This window comes from Saccopteryx leptura, chromosome 13 (assembly GCF_036850995.1).
Source record: "Saccopteryx leptura isolate mSacLep1 chromosome 13, mSacLep1_pri_phased_curated, whole genome shotgun sequence".
Taxonomy (NCBI): Eukaryota; Metazoa; Chordata; class Mammalia; order Chiroptera; family Emballonuridae; genus Saccopteryx; species Saccopteryx leptura.
This window is the reverse complement of record NC_089515.1, coordinates 54,519,108-54,537,989: the sequence shown is the minus strand read 5'-3', so window position 1 is coordinate 54,537,989 and position 18,882 is coordinate 54,519,108. Positions and strand designations below refer to the sequence as shown.

The 18,882-nt window shown below is 53.3% G+C and overlaps 2 protein-coding genes across 7 annotated transcripts in view; both read right to left on the bottom strand.

The window, feature by feature from the left end:
- OCA2 (OCA2 melanosomal transmembrane protein) overlaps positions 1 to 12,596 on the bottom strand; it is a 75,681-nt gene extending 63,085 nt beyond the window's left edge. The window contains exons 1-3 of one of the 5 annotated variants that reach the window (XM_066355693.1): positions 12,482 to 12,596; positions 7,440 to 7,711; positions 415 to 513 (exon numbers count right to left, since the gene is read on the bottom strand). In XM_066355693.1, the coding sequence (XP_066211790.1) occupies positions 415 to 513; positions 7,440 to 7,669 (329 nt within the window). In that variant the 5' untranslated portion in view covers positions 7,670 to 7,711; positions 12,482 to 12,596. Of the gene's footprint in view, positions 1 to 414; positions 514 to 7,439; positions 7,712 to 11,663; positions 11,784 to 11,997; positions 12,022 to 12,133; positions 12,158 to 12,481 lie in introns of those variants that run through there. The other 4 variants (XM_066355697.1, XM_066355695.1, XM_066355696.1 and 1 more) reach the window with 4 other exon arrangements.
- An 882-nt stretch (positions 12,597 to 13,478) lies between these two features.
- HERC2 (HECT and RLD domain containing E3 ubiquitin protein ligase 2) overlaps positions 13,479 to 18,882 on the bottom strand; it is a 129,463-nt gene continuing 124,059 nt past the window's right edge. For both annotated transcript variants that reach the window (XM_066355690.1, XM_066355689.1), the window contains exons 92-93: positions 18,487 to 18,699; positions 13,479 to 14,376 (exon numbers count right to left, since the gene is read on the bottom strand). In XM_066355690.1, the coding sequence (XP_066211787.1) occupies positions 14,104 to 14,376; positions 18,487 to 18,699 (486 nt within the window). In that variant the 3' untranslated portion in view covers positions 13,479 to 14,103. The remainder of the gene's footprint in view (positions 14,377 to 18,486; positions 18,700 to 18,882) is intronic.

The window sequence follows — 18,882 nt, the reverse complement described above, 5'->3', positions numbered from 1 at the left end:
TGCACAGCAGCATCCCTGGCCTCTACCCCAAAATGCCAGTGGGACCAGTCCCCTCCCCCTGTCCAGGTGACAATAAAAGACATCCCCAGACAGTGCCAAGCGCACCCCCAGCTGAGGGGCTCTGGCCTGGTGAGCACCCCCTCCCAGGCTATTTCATCATGGGGGGGGACGTGGGAGGGAGGTCACACTCAAGGTCACCTGGGGAGTCCTAAGCCACAGAACACAAAGCACTCAAGTAGTGAACACCCCTGACCCGGCATCGGCGAGGAACTGGCAGGAGCCAGACGGGTCAGGTCCAAGCTCACACCTCGGAAAGACATCCTCCAGCCTGAGAGGAAAGGTGGCACTCGGAGACGCCTTCGTTCTGGCAGAAGTCGGGGACAGGGAGGGGGGAGAGGCAGATCAACAACTCACCCCATCTCTTGTGAGCAGTTGCTCAGCAGCGGAGTGTTTTCCGTAAAGCGGGGTTCCCCGGACCTGCAGCCGAGGAACGAGGGTACAGGTGAGTGGGACCTGGAAGACAGGAGGAAGGTGTCACCAGCTTCGAGGACGGGCACGTCTCCTCCAGCAGCTGGGGGCTCCACTCCGTAACGCGCACGCACACGTGAGATTCGACGACACCCCCCGACAGGGGACAAACCTAAGGCGAATGCGCAAGACACGGAGCTGAAACTTCAGGAGAGACCGGGAGAAACAGGTCGCTCTCCCAGGACAAGCCGGCAGGGAGCCACAGAGGACCAGGGGCTCTGGGATCGGTCGACCTCTGAGCCTCACATGTGCTTCTGGTGCAATTCCAGCCGGATCGGTTATTCTGGGCCGAGCTTTTCACCAGAAAACTCCTTCATCGTCTGATGGGCCCTTGGACGCTCAGACAGTTCTATTTCCCGAGATCATAATATTTAAATGCCGTGCACTGAAAATACCCTAATGGCTTTCTTCCCTTGGGACACCAGCCAGCAGAAGTCAGGACCCGTGGAGTCATAATAAAATAAATGGGGGAGGGGGGTGGCGAACAGGGGAGGCTCTCCAGGGCACAGAAGCCACAGCTGAAGCAAAACAAAGGTCACGAGCCACAGACGGGGGAGCTCACATGGTTAGAGCATCTTCCCGATACGACAAGGTTGCAGGTTCGATCCCCAGTCAGGGCACATACAATAATCAACCAATGAATGTGTAAATTAGTGGAACTGATGTTTCTATACTTTCTCTCTCTGTGTGTCTTTCTCTCTCTCAAATCAATCAAAAAGCCCTGGCAAGATAGCTCAGTTGGTTAGAGCATCATCCCAAAGCACATAGGTTGCCACTTCGATCCCTGGTCAGGGCACATACAGGAACAGATTGATGTTCCTGTCTCTCTCTCATTCTCTCCCTTCCTCTCTCTAAAATCAACAAAATAAATATTTTTAAAAAAATTAATCAATAATTTTTTTTTTTTTTTGATAGAGATAGTCAGAGAGGGACAGATAGGGACAGACAGGAAGGGAGAGAGATAAGAAGCATCAATTCTTCATTGTGGCATCTTAGTTGTTCATTGACTGCTTTCTTATATGTGCCTTGACCTGGGGGGGCTACAGCAGAGTGAGTGACCCCTTGCTCAAGACAGCAACCTTGCCTGACCAGGCAGTGGCACAGTGGATAGAGCGTCAGACTGGGATGCGGAGGACCCAGGTTCGAGACCCTGGGGTCACCAGCTTGAGCGCAGGCTCATCTGGTTTGAGCAAAGCTCACCAGCTTGGACCCAAGGTCTCTGGCTCGAGCAAGGGGTTACTCACTCTGCTGTAGTTCCACGGTCAAGGCACATATGAGAAAGCAATCAATGAACAACTAAGCTGTCACAACGAAAAACTAATGATTGATGCTTCTCATCTCACTCCGTTCCTGTCTGTCCCTATCTATCCCTCTCTCTGACTCTCTCTGTCTCTGAAAAAAAAAAAAAAAGACAGCGACCTTGGGTTCAAACCAGCAACTTTGGGCTTCAAACCAGCGAACCACGCTCAAGCTGGTGAGCCTACGCTCAAACTGGCGATCTCGGGAATTCGAACCTGGGTCTGCCATGTCCCAGTCTGATACTCTATCCACTCCACCACCACCTGGTCAGGCTCAATCAATAAATTTTTTAAAATTTAGAAACCAAGGTTCACGCTGTGTCAGATCCCCCCCCCCCCACGGTACTGGCCCTGCCCCCTGGAGGAGGGTCCCCCATAAGCTTATCTAAACCACACGCCATCATTGCAGAGGAGACCCCTGCAGTCACAGCCGGGGCCCACCAGCATATAGGGCCACCCTCACCCAAGGACACACGGGTTGAAAAGCAAATCGGTCTCCATGAAAAGTTGGAAGAGTCATCTTCATTCCTAACCCTCAGGCATGTCATTTGATACACCAGTATGTGACCTTTCCTGACTGGAGCCTGGGGCCATGAAGAGCTGCAGCAGATGGTGTGACACACACAGGAAGGGGACAGTGACTCGAGCTACTAACGCAGAGCAAAGAAGGAAAATTGAAGAAAAATCATTCCAACCCCTTTCTCCTCCTCACCCAACCGGCGACACAGAGAGTGAGCCTGGCCTCACAGAGGAATGAAACCAGGGCCCCCAGCTGTGTCTGTCCCAGGCCAGCCAGTGTCCTCCGGGCATAGCCTCTGACCAGCCTCGGGGCACCGCCTACGGCAGGGGTCCCCAAACTTTTTACACAGGGGGCCAGTTCACTGTCCCTCAGACCGTTGGAGGGCCGGACTATAAAAAAAAACTATGAACAAATCCCTATGCACACTGCACATATCTTATTTTAAAGTAAAAAAACAAAACGGGAACAAATACAGTATTTAAAATAAAGAACAAGTAAATTTAAATCAACAAACTGACCAGTATTTCATTGGGAACTATGGGCCTGCTTTTGGCTAATGAAATGGTCAATGTCTGGTTCCATATTTGTCACTGTTAGCCATATCAAGTGATATGACGTGCTTCCAGAGCCGTGAGGCGTGCGAACTGCGTCACCGGAAGTAGTGCTGTACGTGAGTGACGCCGTGCTTTGTGGAGCCGCCACATACAGTGCTCCTCTCACTGACCACCAATGAAAGAGGTGCCCCTTCCAGAAGTGCGGCGGGGGCCAGATAAATGGCTTCAGGGGGCCGCATGTGGCCCGCGGGCCGTAGTTTGGGGACCCCTGGCCTACGGGGTACAGGGGTGATGGAAGCACCTGTCCTTGGGGGCTTTAACGAGGTCTGCGGACGCCCCAGCTGGCGCAGACAAGCGCAGCAAGGCGGAGGATGAACCCCGCCTGAGGAATTCACGATTGGTGCGCTCTCCGCTGTCCAAAGGGGCTGAGAGATTTACTGGGACTTTTCAAAGTCTTCATCTCCCCTAACTGCAGACACAGAAGGGCCTTGGGTGCACTCAGATGAACATCTCGGCGAATCAACTCCCATCCAGGTGCTGAACCGGGGCTAGTTTGTGACACAGCACTTCTGGGAGAGCTGACCACTACCCCCTGACCTCACTCACATGACGTCACCACCCTGAGCTTCCATTTCCTCAGCTACAGAATGTATATGAAAAGGGGTGGGGGGCCCCTGGCCGGTTGGCTCAGCGGTAGAGCATCGGCCTGGCGTGCGGGGGACCCGGGTTCGATTCCCGGCCAGGGCACATGGGAGAAGCACCCATTTGCTTCTCCACCCCCCCCTCCTTCCTCTCTGTCTCTCTCTTCCCCTCCCGCAGCCAAGGCTCCATTGGAGCAAAGATGGCCCGGGCGCTGGGGATGGCTCCTTGGCCTCTGCCCCAGGCGCTAGAGTGGCTCTGGTCTCGGCAGAGTGACGCCCCGGAGGGGCAGAGCATCGCCCCCTGGTGGGCAGAGCGTCGCCCCTGGTGGGCGTGCTGGGTGGATCCCCGTCGGGCGCATGCGGGAGTAAGTCTGACTGTCTCTCCCCGTTTCCAGCTTCAGAAAAATACAAAAAAAAAAGAAAGAAAGAAAAGGGGTGGGGGGCCCATTTTGTCGCATTGGAGAAGGAGACAAAAATGGAAAACATAAGGATTAACTGTAGCTGTTGATTCAATTATTGCTGTTAGACCTTGAAGCCTCTTATGAACGGTTTTCTGCATCACTTATATCTGGGACCTTACCGTGGTACCTGGTTCAACATCGGTTCTTTTGTGTGTGTGTGTGTGTGTGTGTGTGTGTGTGTGTGTGTGTGACAGAGACAGAGAGAGGGACAGATAGGGACAGAGACAGACAGGAAGGGAGAGAGATGAGAAGCATCAATGCTTCATTGAAACACCTTAGTTGTTCATTGATTGATCTTTCATATGTGCCTTGACTAGGGGGCTACAGCAGAGCAAGTGACCCCTTGTTCATGCCATTGACCTTGGGCTCAAGCCAGTGACCTTGGGCTGATGCCAGCGACCTTGGGCTTCAAGCCAGTGACCATGGGATCATGTCTATGATCCCACGCTCAAGCCAGTGACCCTGTGCTCAAGCTGGATAAGCCCACATCTGTGACCTTGGGATTTTGAACCTGGGTCCTCTGCTTCCCAGTCCGATGCTCTATCCATTGCCTCACCACCTGCTCAGGATAAACGTTGGTTCTTAATAAATACATCATGGTGAATGAGTTAGATCCCAGTAATCATAGCTTATTGCCATGAGATTGGCTTTTTGACTCAAATAAAAACAGTTCTCTTAACCGTTAAATCGATGATGTGCTTAAAATCAGCCTTGGCCGTCTGAGGAGCAGAGGGGTGCTCAGCAGAGGAGAGATACAATTACCCCCGAGACAGCAGCCCCCCACCGGCTCCTGGAATGGCTCACAGTAGCACCCTACTCCATGGTGTGCAGACTTTGCCCCATATCTGTGGAAGAGGAAAATTCGACATGAGGGAGAAAGTGCAAAGTGCATTTTAATTTCCCCGAGGTGGCCCGTCAAGGGTATAAGGAATCATTTCTGAGCTTCTATTGTATTTACTTACATTACTAAAGAGCTGACCCTGGCCAGCTGGCTCAGTGGGAGAGCGTCGGCCCGGTGTGTGTATGTCCTGGGTTCAATTCCCAGTCAGGGCACACAGGAGAAGCACCCATTTGCTTCTCCTCCCCTCCCTCTCTTGCATTTCTCTCTCTCTCTCTCTCTCTCTCTCTCTCTCTTTCTCTTTCTTCCCCTCCTGCAGCCATGGCTTGATTGGAGCAACTTGCCCCCAGTTTTGAGGATGGCTCCATGGCCTCCACCTCAGGCACTAAGAATAATAGCTCAGTTGCTGAGCAATGTAGCAAAGCCTCAGCTGGGCAGAGTATCGCCCCCTGGTGGGCTTGCCAGGTGGATCCTGGTTAGGGAATATGTGGGAATCTGTCTCTCTGCCTCCCTTCTTCTCACTGAATTAAAAAAAATAAGAAAAGAGACATAGATACCAATGAATGTCACTAGGAAATCTCCCCAAAAGACCTGAGGACATTCCAAATTTAAACTTAACTCCACATGGTCCAGGTATTGGTCCCCATGATTCCCAGGATCCCTGGACCTGCCGTGAGAGAGGGCATCGGACTCCAAATCCCACCTTGGGAAGATGCTGATCACCCAGGAAACGTTACTGTCCCGGAGTCTACAACTTAAAAATGGCCATCCTGGCCTGACCTGTGGTGGCGCAGTGGGATAAAGCGTTGACCTGGAACACTGAGGTTGCCGGTTCGAAACCTTGGGCTTGCCTGGTCAAGGCACATATGGGAGTTGATGCTTCCCGCTCCTCTCCCTTCTCTCTCTCTCTCTCTCTCTCTCTCTCTCTCTCTCCTCTCTCTAAAAATCAATAAATGAGCCCTGGCCGGTTGGCTCAGTGGTAGAGCATCGGCCTGGCGTGCAGAAGTCCGGGGTTCGATTCCCGGCCAGGGCACACAGGAGAGGCGCCCATCTGCTTCTCCACTCCTCCCCCTCTCCTTCCTCTCTGTCTCTCTCTTCCCCTCCCACAGCCGAGGCTCCATTGGAGCAAAGATGGCCCGAGCGCTGGGGATGGCTCCTTGGCCTCTGCCCCAGGCGCTAGAGTGGCTCTGGTCTCGACAGAGCAACGTCCCAGAGGGGCAGAGCATCGCCCCCTGGTGGGCGTGCCGGGTGGATCCCGGTCGGGCACATCCGGGAGTCTGTCTGACTGTCTCTCCCTGTTTCCAGCTTCAGAAAAATACCAAAAAAAAAAAAAAAAAAGATTTAAAAATCAATAAATGAAATATTTTTTTAAAAAAATAGCCATCCTCAGGACGAAAAGCCCAGCCCCCTGCCTTTCCTGATTTAATTAACGCAGAAAATACAGAGGACATCTCTATTTTTCTCCGACCTTCCTCTCCTCCAGAAAGAAGGAAATCGCATGAACATCTATCTCTCTGACCTGGGACGGGGGGGAGGGGGGGGGTCGGAAATGCACACATTGCAACGGTATCAGTTTTCTCCTGGGAACCCCGAGGAGGAATACAGCTGCCCAGAAGGACTCCCTGGGGTCGTCTGGGCCCAAATTCAAAGGCAGAGTCAAGCAGCAGTGGCTGGTGGTGCTCACACGAGGCAAGAACCTGCAACAGGGTGAAGACAGTCTCTTCGAGAGATGATGTTGAGAAAAACGGGATCTCCACGCAAAAATGAAACTAGGCTACCTTCTTACACCACATACAAAAGTAAGCTCAACGTGGATGAATGACTTCAACGTAAAACCCAAAACTATAAATAGGCTCAGAGAAAACACAGGCAGTAAATGCTTTTACGTTGCTCTTAGCAATATCTATAAAAGACATATACAGTATAGGCTTTTAAATTCATGTGATACTTTTAAGGCCTTAAATGATATGCTAAATCTTTACACTAAAAAACTCTTTTCTATTTCTAGTACCCTTTAGATATATGTTAGCCACACCTTAGAGGTAGCATTCATTCAAATCAGGCCAGGAGCTTGACCAGGCGGTGGCGCAGTGGATAGAGCGTCGGACTGGGATGCAGAGGACCCAGGTTCGAGACCCCGAGGTCGCCAGCTTGAGTGTGGGCTCATCTGGTTTGAGCAAAAGCCTACCAGCTTAAACCCAAGGTAGCTGGGTCCAACAAGGGGTTACTCGGTCTGCTGAAGGCCCGCGGTCAAGGCACATATGAGAAAGCAATCAATGAACAACTAAGGTGTTGCAACGCACAATGAAAAACTAATGATTGATGCTTCTCATCTCTCTCCGTTCCTGTCTGTCTGTCCCTGAATATCCCTCTCTCTGACTCACTCTGTGTCTCTGTAAAAAATACATAAATAAATAAAATTTTAAAAAATTTATATAAAAAAAAACAGGCCAGGCAAGTGACAGAAGACTGGAAACATCCTTGCATAACATCTAGACACTGTCCCCCCCACACACAGAAAACGTGGGAGAACTGTGCTCAAGGTAACCCAGTATTTGTGGATTGCAGCTTTACAAGATACAACCATATTTAAACTCACCTCTGCTCCGCGACGAATGAGCCAAAATCTCGATCCACGGGAGCCCAGCAGCTCTGCCTGGCCGCCCCGCCAGGGTAGAGGCTCTCGGGGTCCGCCCCGCCGGCTTGCTGCCGCGGCCTGTGGTCACCAGCGGCCAGTCCCAGGCCGGCGCGCGTGGGGGCAGACGTCTGACGGAGCTCTACCTCCAGCACCCTGGGGGCCAGCCCGCCACCTTCCTTCTCCAGATGCATGGTCCAGGCTCACACGCCTCACGGGGGTCCGACTCCCGAACACTAAAGACAAAGCAAAAAAAAAGAAAAAGAAAATCTTGAAACTAGTGAGAGAGAAATGACAACGTCCCTTACAAGGGAAAAACGAAACAAAAAAGTGTGTAATTAATACACCAAACCGTGGGGCTGCAAAATGTTTTCGGCAAACTAGTAAGAACAGAAAGGAGAGAGAGAGGCACCTCGCTGTGCGGCCGTCAGAGACTTCACTTCTCTCTCGGCAACTGACGGTGCGGCTAGGCAGAAGGTCAGCCAGGACGCAGAACTCAACTCCCTCAGCCAGGAGGGTCTGACATCTTTACTGAACACGCCCCCCAACAACAATGGCACGTTATTTTCAAGTGCCTCCAGATGCTACACCAAGACAGACCACACCTGGGATGGAAAACAAACCTCCAACAAATTTAAAAGGATGGAGGCCCTGGCCAACAACTGGCTCAGGGGATCGAGTGTTGGCCCGATGCGTGTGGATGTCCTGGGTTCAATCCCTCCCCACCCCCCTGCCGCCATCAGGACACACAGGAGAGGTGCCCATCTGCTTCTCCACCCCTCCCCCTTTTCTCCCTCTTCCTCTCCTGCAGCCACGGCTCAGTTCCTTTGAACATCACCCCAGGCACTGAGGATAGCTTGGTTGGTTGGAGTGTCGGCCCCAGGTGGGGGTTGCCAGGTGGATCCTGGTCAGGGCGCCTGCAGGAGTCTGTCTCGCTATCTTCCCGCCTCTCACTTAATAAAATAATAACAATAGAATGAAAGAAAACAAAGGGTGGAAAACAAACAGATTACAGCCACAAGGGAATCCAAGCAGGGAACGCTAACAGAGAGACGCACTCTCGGCCATGAAGCCGCTGGCACGTCTCAATGATCCAGGAGTCAGAAAGGAAGCCTCCGTGTGAATTGAAGTAACACTGAACTGAACAAAAATGACAGCGTATCAAACCCTGTGGAGCCCAGCTGCCCCGGCAGGGACAAGAAGGAGGCAGAGAGCGCTAAGCGAGCCATTAGAAGGAAAAAAGTTCTCACCTCAATCATCTGAGCTCTCGTCTCGATAACGTAGGGGAAAAAACGAGGAGCCCAAGACACTCAACGGAGGCAGAGATCAGAAAATAATAAGCCGTCAGGGCAAAGTCAATGAACCAGAGGAGCTGCAGAGAAGACCAAGGGAAGCAAGACCCAGTTTTTCTAAAGCACTGACAAACCTCTCGCATGTCTGACCAAGGAAAAAGGGGACACAACCGATGCTTAAAGTAAAACAGGGAACATCATCATGGACTCCAGAGGCGTGAAAAGAATACTAATGGTACTGTATAAACAACCCTATATACATACACACATGGGACAATTTCAGTGGAACAAAACCACCAACTCCTCAAAAAAAGCAAACATGAGTCCGACTCACTCAATAGAAAGTAAGCGATTTGAATAACCCTAAAACTCTTCAGTAAACTGTGTTTGAATTTTTAAAGTTCCCCGAAGAAGAAATCTCCAGGCCCAGGTGGAAAATTCTACCAAGCCACAACTGCGTGTGGATGTCCTAGGTTCGATCCCCCCCCCCATCAGGGCACACAGGAGAGTTGCCCATCTGCTTCTCCACCCCTCCCCCTTCTCTCCCTCTTCCTCTCCTGCAGCCATGGCTCAGTTGGTTTGAACATCACCCCAGGCACTGAGGATAGCTTGGTTGGTTGGAGTGTCAGCCCCAGATGGGGGTTGCTAGGCGAATGAAGAATGAATGTCAATTCTACCCAATCTCTTCCAGAACACGGAAGGGGAGGAACCCTTCCTTCCCAATTAATTTTATGAGGCCCGTATGACCTGGTGCCAAAGCCAAGACAAGAAACAATACAAAAACAAACAAACAAAAAACTCTAGAGGCCCATATCTTCCATGAATATGGTGCAAAAATCCTTAACACAACTTAGCGAAGGAAATTCAACGATATGTAAAAGGAATCATTATACACTCCAACCAAGTAGGAATTATTCCAGGGATATGAATGAGGCTGGGTCAGAATTCACAGACCAACCCGAGTTCCATGTAGAGCTCACCGGACGAAGCAGCCGTTCCACATCCCAGACAGACCCAAGAGAAATAAAAAACACAGGTTCACAGAGAAACTTGTCCATTCATATTCACAGCAGCATCGTTTATCACACTCAAAGAGCGGAAATAACTCACATGCCCATCACTGATGCACGGATAAGCAGAATGCGGGGTAGAACATTCTTCTGTAATAAGACAGAAGAGCGTGCTAATGCGTGACACGGCGTGACGAGCACCGGAGACATTTAAGTGAAAGAAAACCGTCGGTCACAGAAGAGCACGTAGGGCCTGATTCCACTTTATTTTTTTTGCATTTTGTTTTGTTTTGTTTCTTAATTTTCTAATTGTATGTATTGGGGTAACACAGGTTAATGAAATGATACAGGTGTTAGGTGCACAGTTCTAGATTACATTATCTGTGTATCGCGTGGTGTGCTCACTACCCCGAGTCGAGTCTCCCTCCATCTCCACTCATCTTACCTCCTGTCCCCTCCCCCACAGCCCCCCCCCTTTCCCTCCTGCCATCCCCACACTGTCGTCTGTGTCTATACATTTTCTTTTTCCTTTGCTTAAACCCTTCACCTTAGCTCAGTTGGTTACTGTCCTCCTCAGATTATGCCAAGGTTGCGGGTTTAATGCCCCATCAGGGCGCATATGAGAACCAACAAATGAATGTATAAATAAGAGGAACAACAAAGCAATCTCTCTCCTTTCTTTCTCCCCCTTCCCCCCCCCCCCCGCGGAATCAATATATATTTTTAAGGGCCTGATTGCATTTATATATAAAATCTGCTGAATAGGTAACTCTGGATTGTAAGAAAGTAAGTTAGTGGTCTCCTCGGGTGGGGATGGGGGAGACACTATGCCCTCAGCTTCCCCCCCTTGCAGGCCAGGACACAGGCTGCGGAGTCTAACGGGTTCTGCATAGTGTGAAATTGGCTGAAAGCTTCGAGAACTTTCCACCAGACAGGACTGTCTGTGATCGCCAGCGTTCTGGTTTGAAAGAGCCATCCCCCTCCCTCATCCAGGGACTAGAGCAGCGATGAGAGGGATTTCCCCCCTCCCCTTCTCCCGGGGTGGGGGCGCTCCCTGGGGTCCTGGAGAGCCTGCCCCACAACCGCATTCCAGACCGATTTCTGCCCATCCTGAAATCCAGTTTGCAAACTGCATCCTCTGCTCCCCGCCCCCATAAGGAGAGACCTGTGCTGGGCCCCCAGTGCTGGGCCCCCAGTCCGCGCCTCCTTCTGCGGGCAGACCACGGGGCTCGCTGCTGTGCCCGCGCCCCCTCCCGGGAGCACAAATGGCCACGAGGAAAAAAATCCGGAATCGAAACTTCGGAAAAGCCAACCAGCCCGCGAAGTTCTCACCCTGGGCCCAGGGCGACTCCCAAGTTCCCCTCTGCAGCCCCGACCACCCCACCGTGTCCAGAGACTTGCTGGTCTCCGTTCATGTCGCAAAGGTGCGCAAACAACCCCACGGAAGTCCTGAGACCCAGGACCCTTGTGACTGGTCCCACCGTCCATCCAGGTGCCCCCATTGCAAGTGGGGAGCCCCCTGACGACCCACCCTCACCTCGGAACTGTCCCCTGCCCTGGCTGTACCTCTCAGACTCGACACTAGACAGTGGTTTTCTCCAGCCGGCCGCAGCTTCCTAGCACCCAACCGCAGGGATCTCACAAAACATACATCGGACCACGCGGCCCCCGGCTCAACACCTGCCCCAGGGGGCTCAGGTGTGGCTGCTGCAGGGCCCCCCCCGGCTGCGGTCAGCGCCCCTCCCTCCCCTCCACTTCCGGATGTCCTCAGACCACAGCCAAGCCCCGGGGAGTTGTGACCTTCTCAGAGAACAGTCTCATCATCTGCTTTCCACCCGTGTGATAAAACCTCAGAAACTTCTGTTCCTAAATCACCCCCCTCTTACCACAGCGCTCCGGTATCTGTAAACTGAACTGGCAACAGCAAGCAGATTTTGCGTGTCCTGTGGAGCTGACCTAAAAAGCTTTCCCCTCTGTCAATTTTAGTGCGATGTACTCCTCACGAGCAATTATGTCAGAGTGGAGATCCCAGGTGCACGCAAGTTCCCAGCCCCCCCCCCCCCCCCCCCCCCCCCCCCCCCCCCCCGTGCCCGTGCAGACAGGCCAGGTCCAAGCAGGGCCGTTTCTAGGCGGTTTAGGTGACAACGGGCGGCGTTGTATGCAGGCCAAGAATGCTAACAGCCTCTCCTGTTTTCTCTCCGTGGGAATCACTCCACACACCTTATGTCGGAACCCAGTCAGTCCCCTGCCCTTGCAGGGCGGGTGCCCCTGACGCGGGTCTGGGTCTGCAAGCCCAGGGATGTTAACATCCATGTCCTTGGGAAAAGCTGGCGACACGAAATCCGTGAAAACCCACCGTGTGTGGCTCAGCGCGCAGGGATTTAAAGGGCACATTCCGTTCCCCAGAAATGCCTGACCCGCGCTCACGTGCGGGGCCGGCGCTGGGAGCCAACGCCACCGAGCAGGCAGAGCGCAACAGCGGCTTCCCAGCACTTCCCAGGTCCGGCCTCCGGACCGCACCCACCCGGGCGGACCCTCCCCAGGGAGCCGTTTAGGTCCAGCCAAAGGTGTGCGCTGCGCTCGCAGCGGCTGCCCAGGCTTACGCGCCTTTACACCAACTTTCCCAGCTTCCTGAAGCCACGACCCACCCGACACCGGCTTGTGGAAACCCCGCCTGCTCCCCACCTCCTGGCTCCCCACCTACCTGAAGACTGGCTCCTACTGCAGGAGTGAAGTTTAAGGTGCGAACTGCTCTCTCTGAACCATGAGGGGAGCGCAGCCTTGGAGAGCTCTGGCCTCGAGCTGGGGGCGCACAGGGCGGGGCGGTGTCTTGCCGGCCTGACCACGCCCACCAGGCGACGGCAGGACTGGGAGGAGGGGCCCCCTGAACCCCCACCCCCCCCAGCTGCAGGAGAACCGTCCAGCCAGATGCCTGGGAGCCACACAAATGCTGCCTCTTGCATACCACTGACTTGGGGGGCCGGTGGCTTGTTATGCTGCCGCGGCTAACAAAAGGGTGGGCGATAAAAAACACCCCGGAAGCTCGTGAAAATTTCGAGCCAAGTTTAAAAAAAAGGGGGGAGGCTAAATTAGGGGCATTCCCCAATTTGGTCATGGGTCAGTTTCTGGAAAACGACTTCTGCCTCTCCTTGGATCTTCTAATGTAAAAGATTGGGTCCCTGAACAAGTCACCCAACATGAAATGCCTGCTGTGGACCCACCTGGTACCGCTTAAGTGGTTTGGCAAACTCAGTCAACAGAGCCAAGTATCAACAGTACGATTGAAATTTCTTTTGAGAGCCAAACTTTTTAAACTTAAACTATATAAGTAGGTACGTTCCTTATCGAGGTAGCGCTCAGGTCCTGAGAAGAAGCAGCTGCCGTTCCAGCCCACTGCCGGGTACACCGGAAACAGCACTGATCTGGGGTTAGAGGGACAGTCACCAAGCCTGCAGAGATACACAGACGGGGCAGAGGGTGGGGGAGGGACCCCACCGAGCACTCCACGACCCTCTTCCTTCTCCTAATGACCACTCATTTGTCACTCCTTGGGTTTTGTAACCAAAAAATGAAATCTAAGGAGGCCAGAGTGGCTTTAACTAGGAGTGTGCTGTCGGAGTCTAATTCATTCTTCGGTTGTGGCCCACCCGCATTGCCCGCTTTAGCAGAGAAGAAACTTTGGCTCACAGTTTTGTGACGGAAGTTTTATTTACAGCGAATTAAAATGTAGGCATATACACAATACACGCATTATGTATAGTTCACGTTCCATGACAGGCCCTGACGGTGCTCACAGAAAGGCCGGGGCAGGTCACACGCACACGCACACGCACACACACACACAGACGTGTGCGCCTGCAGGAGGGGACGCGTGGCCTCTCGGCCTGGGTTTTGGTTGAAATAACCTTGGGATGCATTCAAGTAATACCGATCACTTAAGATGTTCCAAAAGATGTTTAATCAAGTCAGAGTAAAACGAACCGAAACATTGGTAACACGAGCTCATGGTTACACAGTATTTCCAATGTACAATCGAGACAACGCATCGCACTTGTCAGGAAGATCTATTGCACCCACAAGTAAAAAAGCTTTTCATTCATTTCTGGGAGGCTGCACGTCAGTATTTATATAAACATTTACAGTGTTGTAAACATGGCATGGCGAGTGAGAAGACCCTCTTCATCTCCAAGGTCCATGTCGTCTCCGCGGCCGCCCGCGTGCAGGCCGATTTCCAACATCACCGGCCAGCACTCTGCCGCAGCCGGCAGTCTCTGTGCCGGGCGGGTGTGCAGGGTGGGTGCAGTCTCCACGGCCGCTGCTCCCCGCTCAGTGTCCCGTCAGATAGTCCTGCGTGGAGTCTGAGGCGAACGAGTCCACGTCCTCGTTCTCCGAGTCCTCGCTGCTGTCCTCCACGGCCGGCTCCCCCGAGAGCGCGATGCGGGCGTAGTCGTCCGTGTCGATGGACTTGCAGAAGTGGATGGCGTACTTCAGCTTCTCCTCCAGCACCTGCTTGCAGGAGTACCTGGGCAGCTTCAGCAGGAAGAAGCAGGTGTAGGACTCGGGGAGGAAGTGGTCTGGCGGGTTGTACTTGTCCAGCACCTGTTGGTGAGAGGCGGGCGTGGTCAGAGGCGGTGGGGAGACCTCGCCCGCACTCACAAAAACCAGCACCCAAGAGTAGCAAGCATCGCTGCCTTCACGATCTAGCTAGTTTTAGGGAAAACTTATCAGGTCCTAGAGTTGATGTAAAAAATAGCAGCGGGCACTGGGACAATTACTTGTTCCCAAAACCGTGCTGTGAAGACGGTGGACGGGGGACCTGCCAGGTGTGCACAGCCGCCACACACCACGAGGAGCGGCTCTCTGGCTTCCACCCCTCCCTGCAGGTTAAGATGCTAGACATGCGTGAGAACTGTGAACAGACCCAGCATTACCTGGGTTTCCAGAGAACTGTGCACAGAACCCAGAGTTACCTGGGTTTCCAGAGAACTGTGCACAGAACCCAGCATTACCTGGGTTTCCAGAGAACTGTGCACAGAACCCAGAGTTACCTGGGTTTCCAGAGAACTGTGCACAGAACCCAGAGTTACCTGGGTTTCCAGAGAACTGTGCACAGAACCCAGCATTACCTGGGTTTCCAGAGAACTGTGCACAGAACCCAGCATTACCTGGGTTTCCAGAGAGCTGTACACAGAACCCAGCATTACCTGGGTTTCCAGAGAACTGTGCACAGAACCCAGAGTTACCTGGGTTTCCAGAGAACTGTGCACAGAACCCAGCATTACCTGGGTTTCCAGAGAGCTGTGCACAGAACCCAGCATTACCTGGGTTTCCAGAGAACTGTGCACAGAACCCAGAGTTACCTGGGTTTCCAGAGAACTGTGCACAGAACCCAGCATTACCTGGGTTTCCAGAGAACTGTACACAGAACCCAGCATTACCTGGGTTTCCAGAGAGCTGTGCACAGAACCCAGCGTTACCTGGGTTTCCAGAGAACTGTGCACAGAACCCAGCGTTACCTGGGTTTCCAGAGAGCTGTGCACAGAACCCAGAGTTACCTGGGTTTCCAGAGAACTGTGCACAGAACCCAGCATTACCTGGGTTTCCAGAGAACTGTGCACAGAACCCAGCATTACCTGGGTTTCCAGAGAACTGTACACAGAACCCAGCATTACCTGGGTTTCCAGAGAGCTGTGCACAGAACCCAGCATTACCTGGGTTTCCAGAGAGCTGTGCACAGAACCCAGAGTTACCTGGGTTTCCAGAGAGCTGTGCACAGAACCCAGAGTTACCTGGGTTTCCAGAGAACTGTGCACAGAACCCAGAGTTACCTGGGTTTCCAGAGAGCTGTGCACAGAACCCAGCATTACCTGGGTTTCCAGAGAGCTGTGCACAGAACCCAGCGTTACCTGGGTTTCCAGAGAACTGTGCACAGAACCCAGCATTACCTGGGTTTCCAGAGAACTGTGCACAGAACCCAGCATTACCTGGGTTTCCAGAGAACTGTGCACAGAACCCAGCATTACCTGGGTTTCCAGAGAGCTGTGCACAGAACCCAGCATTACCTGGGTTTCCAGAGAACTGTACACAGAACCCAGCATTACCTGGGTTTCCAGAGAGCTGTGCACAGAACCCAGCATTACCTGGGTTTCCAGAGAGCTGTGCACAGAACCCAGCACTACCTGGGTTTCCAGAGAGCTGTGCACAGAACCCAGCATTACCTGGGTTTCCAGAGAACTGTGCACAGAACCCAGCATTACCTGGGTTTCCAGAGAGCTGTGCACAGAACCCAGCATTACCTGGGTTTCCAGAGAACTGTACACAGAACCCAGCGTTACCTGGGTTTCCAGAGAACTGTGCACAGAACCCAGCGTTACCTGGGTTTCCAGAGAACTGTACACAGAACCCAGCGTTACCTGGGTTTCCAGAGAACTGTGCACAGAACCCAGCGTTACCTGGGTTTCCAGAGAGCTGTGCACAGAACCCAGCGTTACCTGGGTTTCCAGAGAACTGTGCACAGAACCCAGAGTTACCTGGGTTTCCAGAGAACTGTGCACAGAACCCAGAGTTACCTGGGTTTCCAGAGAGCTGTACACAGAACCCAGCATTACCTGGGTTTCCAGAGAGCTGTACACAGAACCCAGCATTACCTGGGTTTCCAGAGAGCTGTACACAGAACCCAGCATTACCTGGGTTTCCAGAGAGCTGTGCACAGAACCCAGCGTTACCTGGGTTTCCAGAGAACTGTGCACAGAACCCAGAGTTACCTGGGTTTCCAGAGAACTGTGCACAGAACCCAGAGTTACCTGGGTTTCCAGAGAACTGTGCACAGAACCCAGCATTACCTGGGTTTCCAGAGAACTGTGCACAGAACCCAGAGTTACCTGGGTTTCCAGAGAGCTGTACACAGAACCCAGAGTTACCTGGGTTTCCAGAGAACTGTGCACAGAACCCAGCACTACCTGGGTTTCCAGAGAACTGTGCACAGAACCCAGAGTTACCTGGGTTTCCAGAGAACTGTGCACAGAACCCAGAGTTACCTGGGTTTCCAGAGAACTGTGCACAGAACCCAGAGTTACCTGGGTTTCCAGAGAGCTGTGCACAGAACCCAGCATTACCTGGGTTTCCAGAGAGCTGTGCACAGAACCCAGAGTTACCTGGGTTTCCAGAGAACTGTACACAGAACCCAGAGTTACCTGGGTTTCCAGAGAACTGTGCACAGAACCCAGAGTTACCTGGGTTTCCAGAGAGCTGTGCACAGAACCCAGCATTACCTGGGTTTCCAGAGAACTGTGCACAGAACCCAGCATTACCTGGGTTTCCAGAGAACTGTACACAGAACCCAGAGTTACCTGGGTTTCCAGAGAACTGTGCACAGAACCCAGCACTACCTGGGTTTCCAGAGAACTGTGCACAGAACCCAGCGTTACCTGGGTTTCCAGAGAACTGTACACAGAACCCAGAGTTACCTGGGTTTCCAGAGAGCTGTGCACAGAACCCAGCATTACCTGGGTTTCCAGAGAACTGTGCACAGAACCCAGCGTTACCTGGGTTTCCAGAGAGCTGTGCACAGAACCCAGCATTACCTGGGTTTCCAGAGAGCTGTGCACAGAACCCAGCATTACCTGGGTTTCCAGAGAACTGTGCACAGAACCCAGCATTACCTGGGTTTCCAGAGAACTGTGCACAGAACCCAGCATTACCTGGGTTTCCAGAGAGCTGTGCACAGAACCCAGAGTTACCTGGGTTTCCAGAGAACTGTGCACAGAACCCAGCATTACCTGGGTTTCCAGAGAACTGTACACAGAACCCAGAGTTACCTGGGTTTCCAGAGAACTGTGCACAGAACCCAGAGTTACCTGGGTTTCCAGAGAACTGTGCACAGAACCCAGAGTTACCTGGGTTTCCAGAGAACTGTGCACAGAACCCAGCATTACCTGGGTTTCCAGAGAACTGTACACAGAACCCAGCATTACCTGGGTTTCCAGAGAGCTGTGCACAGAACCCAGCACTACCTGGGTTTCCAGAGAACTGTGCACAGAACCCAGAGTTACCTGGGTTTCCAGAGAACTGTGCACAGAACCCAGCGTTACCTGGGTTTCCAGAGAGCTGTGCACAGAACCCAGCATTACCTGGGTTTCCAGAGAATAGCCACACAGGCTTGCAAAGATACCCGACAATGACGGTCAGGCTGCACTCAGGAAGGACCTCCCTGAATCCTCACAAACAGGCCGGGAGAGAGTGGACTGCCCACCCCTAGCCGCCCCCTGGGGAGCCCCCACCAGCAGGCTCTGGCACCAGGAAGGTCTGTGAATGGGGGTGGGGGAGAAGGAGGGGAGGGCGAAGGGGAGGTATGGGCTGGTCAGTGCATACAGGGACCTGCAGGCAAACGGCCCGTTCCGAGTGGGACGTGGAGTCAGAGCTGATGAGCGCTCCAGGCTACGTGGCCGATTCCCCTGCTCCACGCAGAGACGCGCCCTCGACCATGTGCACTCGCCCACAACACACTGCTGTGGCAGCGGTATACGGTGCTGTTCACAAACCATTTCTGAAAGCAGGTATGCCACCCAAAACCTAAAACCTGCAGTCACAAAATCCTGAACTCTCAAATCTAAGGGGTCGGTGTTTTCCCAGCGAAAACGGGGAAGTCACTTAGCGCAGGAGAGCAGATCTCAACCTGTGCGGGGTCCCCCAGGCCACCGGGAGCCCCACCTGGATGACGAAGTCTCGGCCTCGAAAGTCGGCGATGGTCCTGGGCAGCCGCGTGCGGCCCCACACAAAGCGGAGGAAGAGGGAGCGCTCCGTGTTGGAGAAGGACTCCATCACCTCCCAGAACCACTGGGTCAGGGGTGCAGACGGCTCCACCCCTTTGTACGTGGCCACCGACTTCAGAAGGTGCAGGGGGATGTCCGGGCTGCCGCACACCTGTGGAGGGGCTCAGTCAGGCCGGCACCCCCAGTCCGTCCTTCAGCACAGAACCCACCCCTGTCCACCCAGGCCCGCTGGAGGGAAGGGCGGGGACAGGTCCCAGCACCCCATGGACCTGCCCTCTCCCCTGGGGCCACCCTGGGAAGGGGGCAGGGGCACAGCTCAGACTCCCGAGTGCAA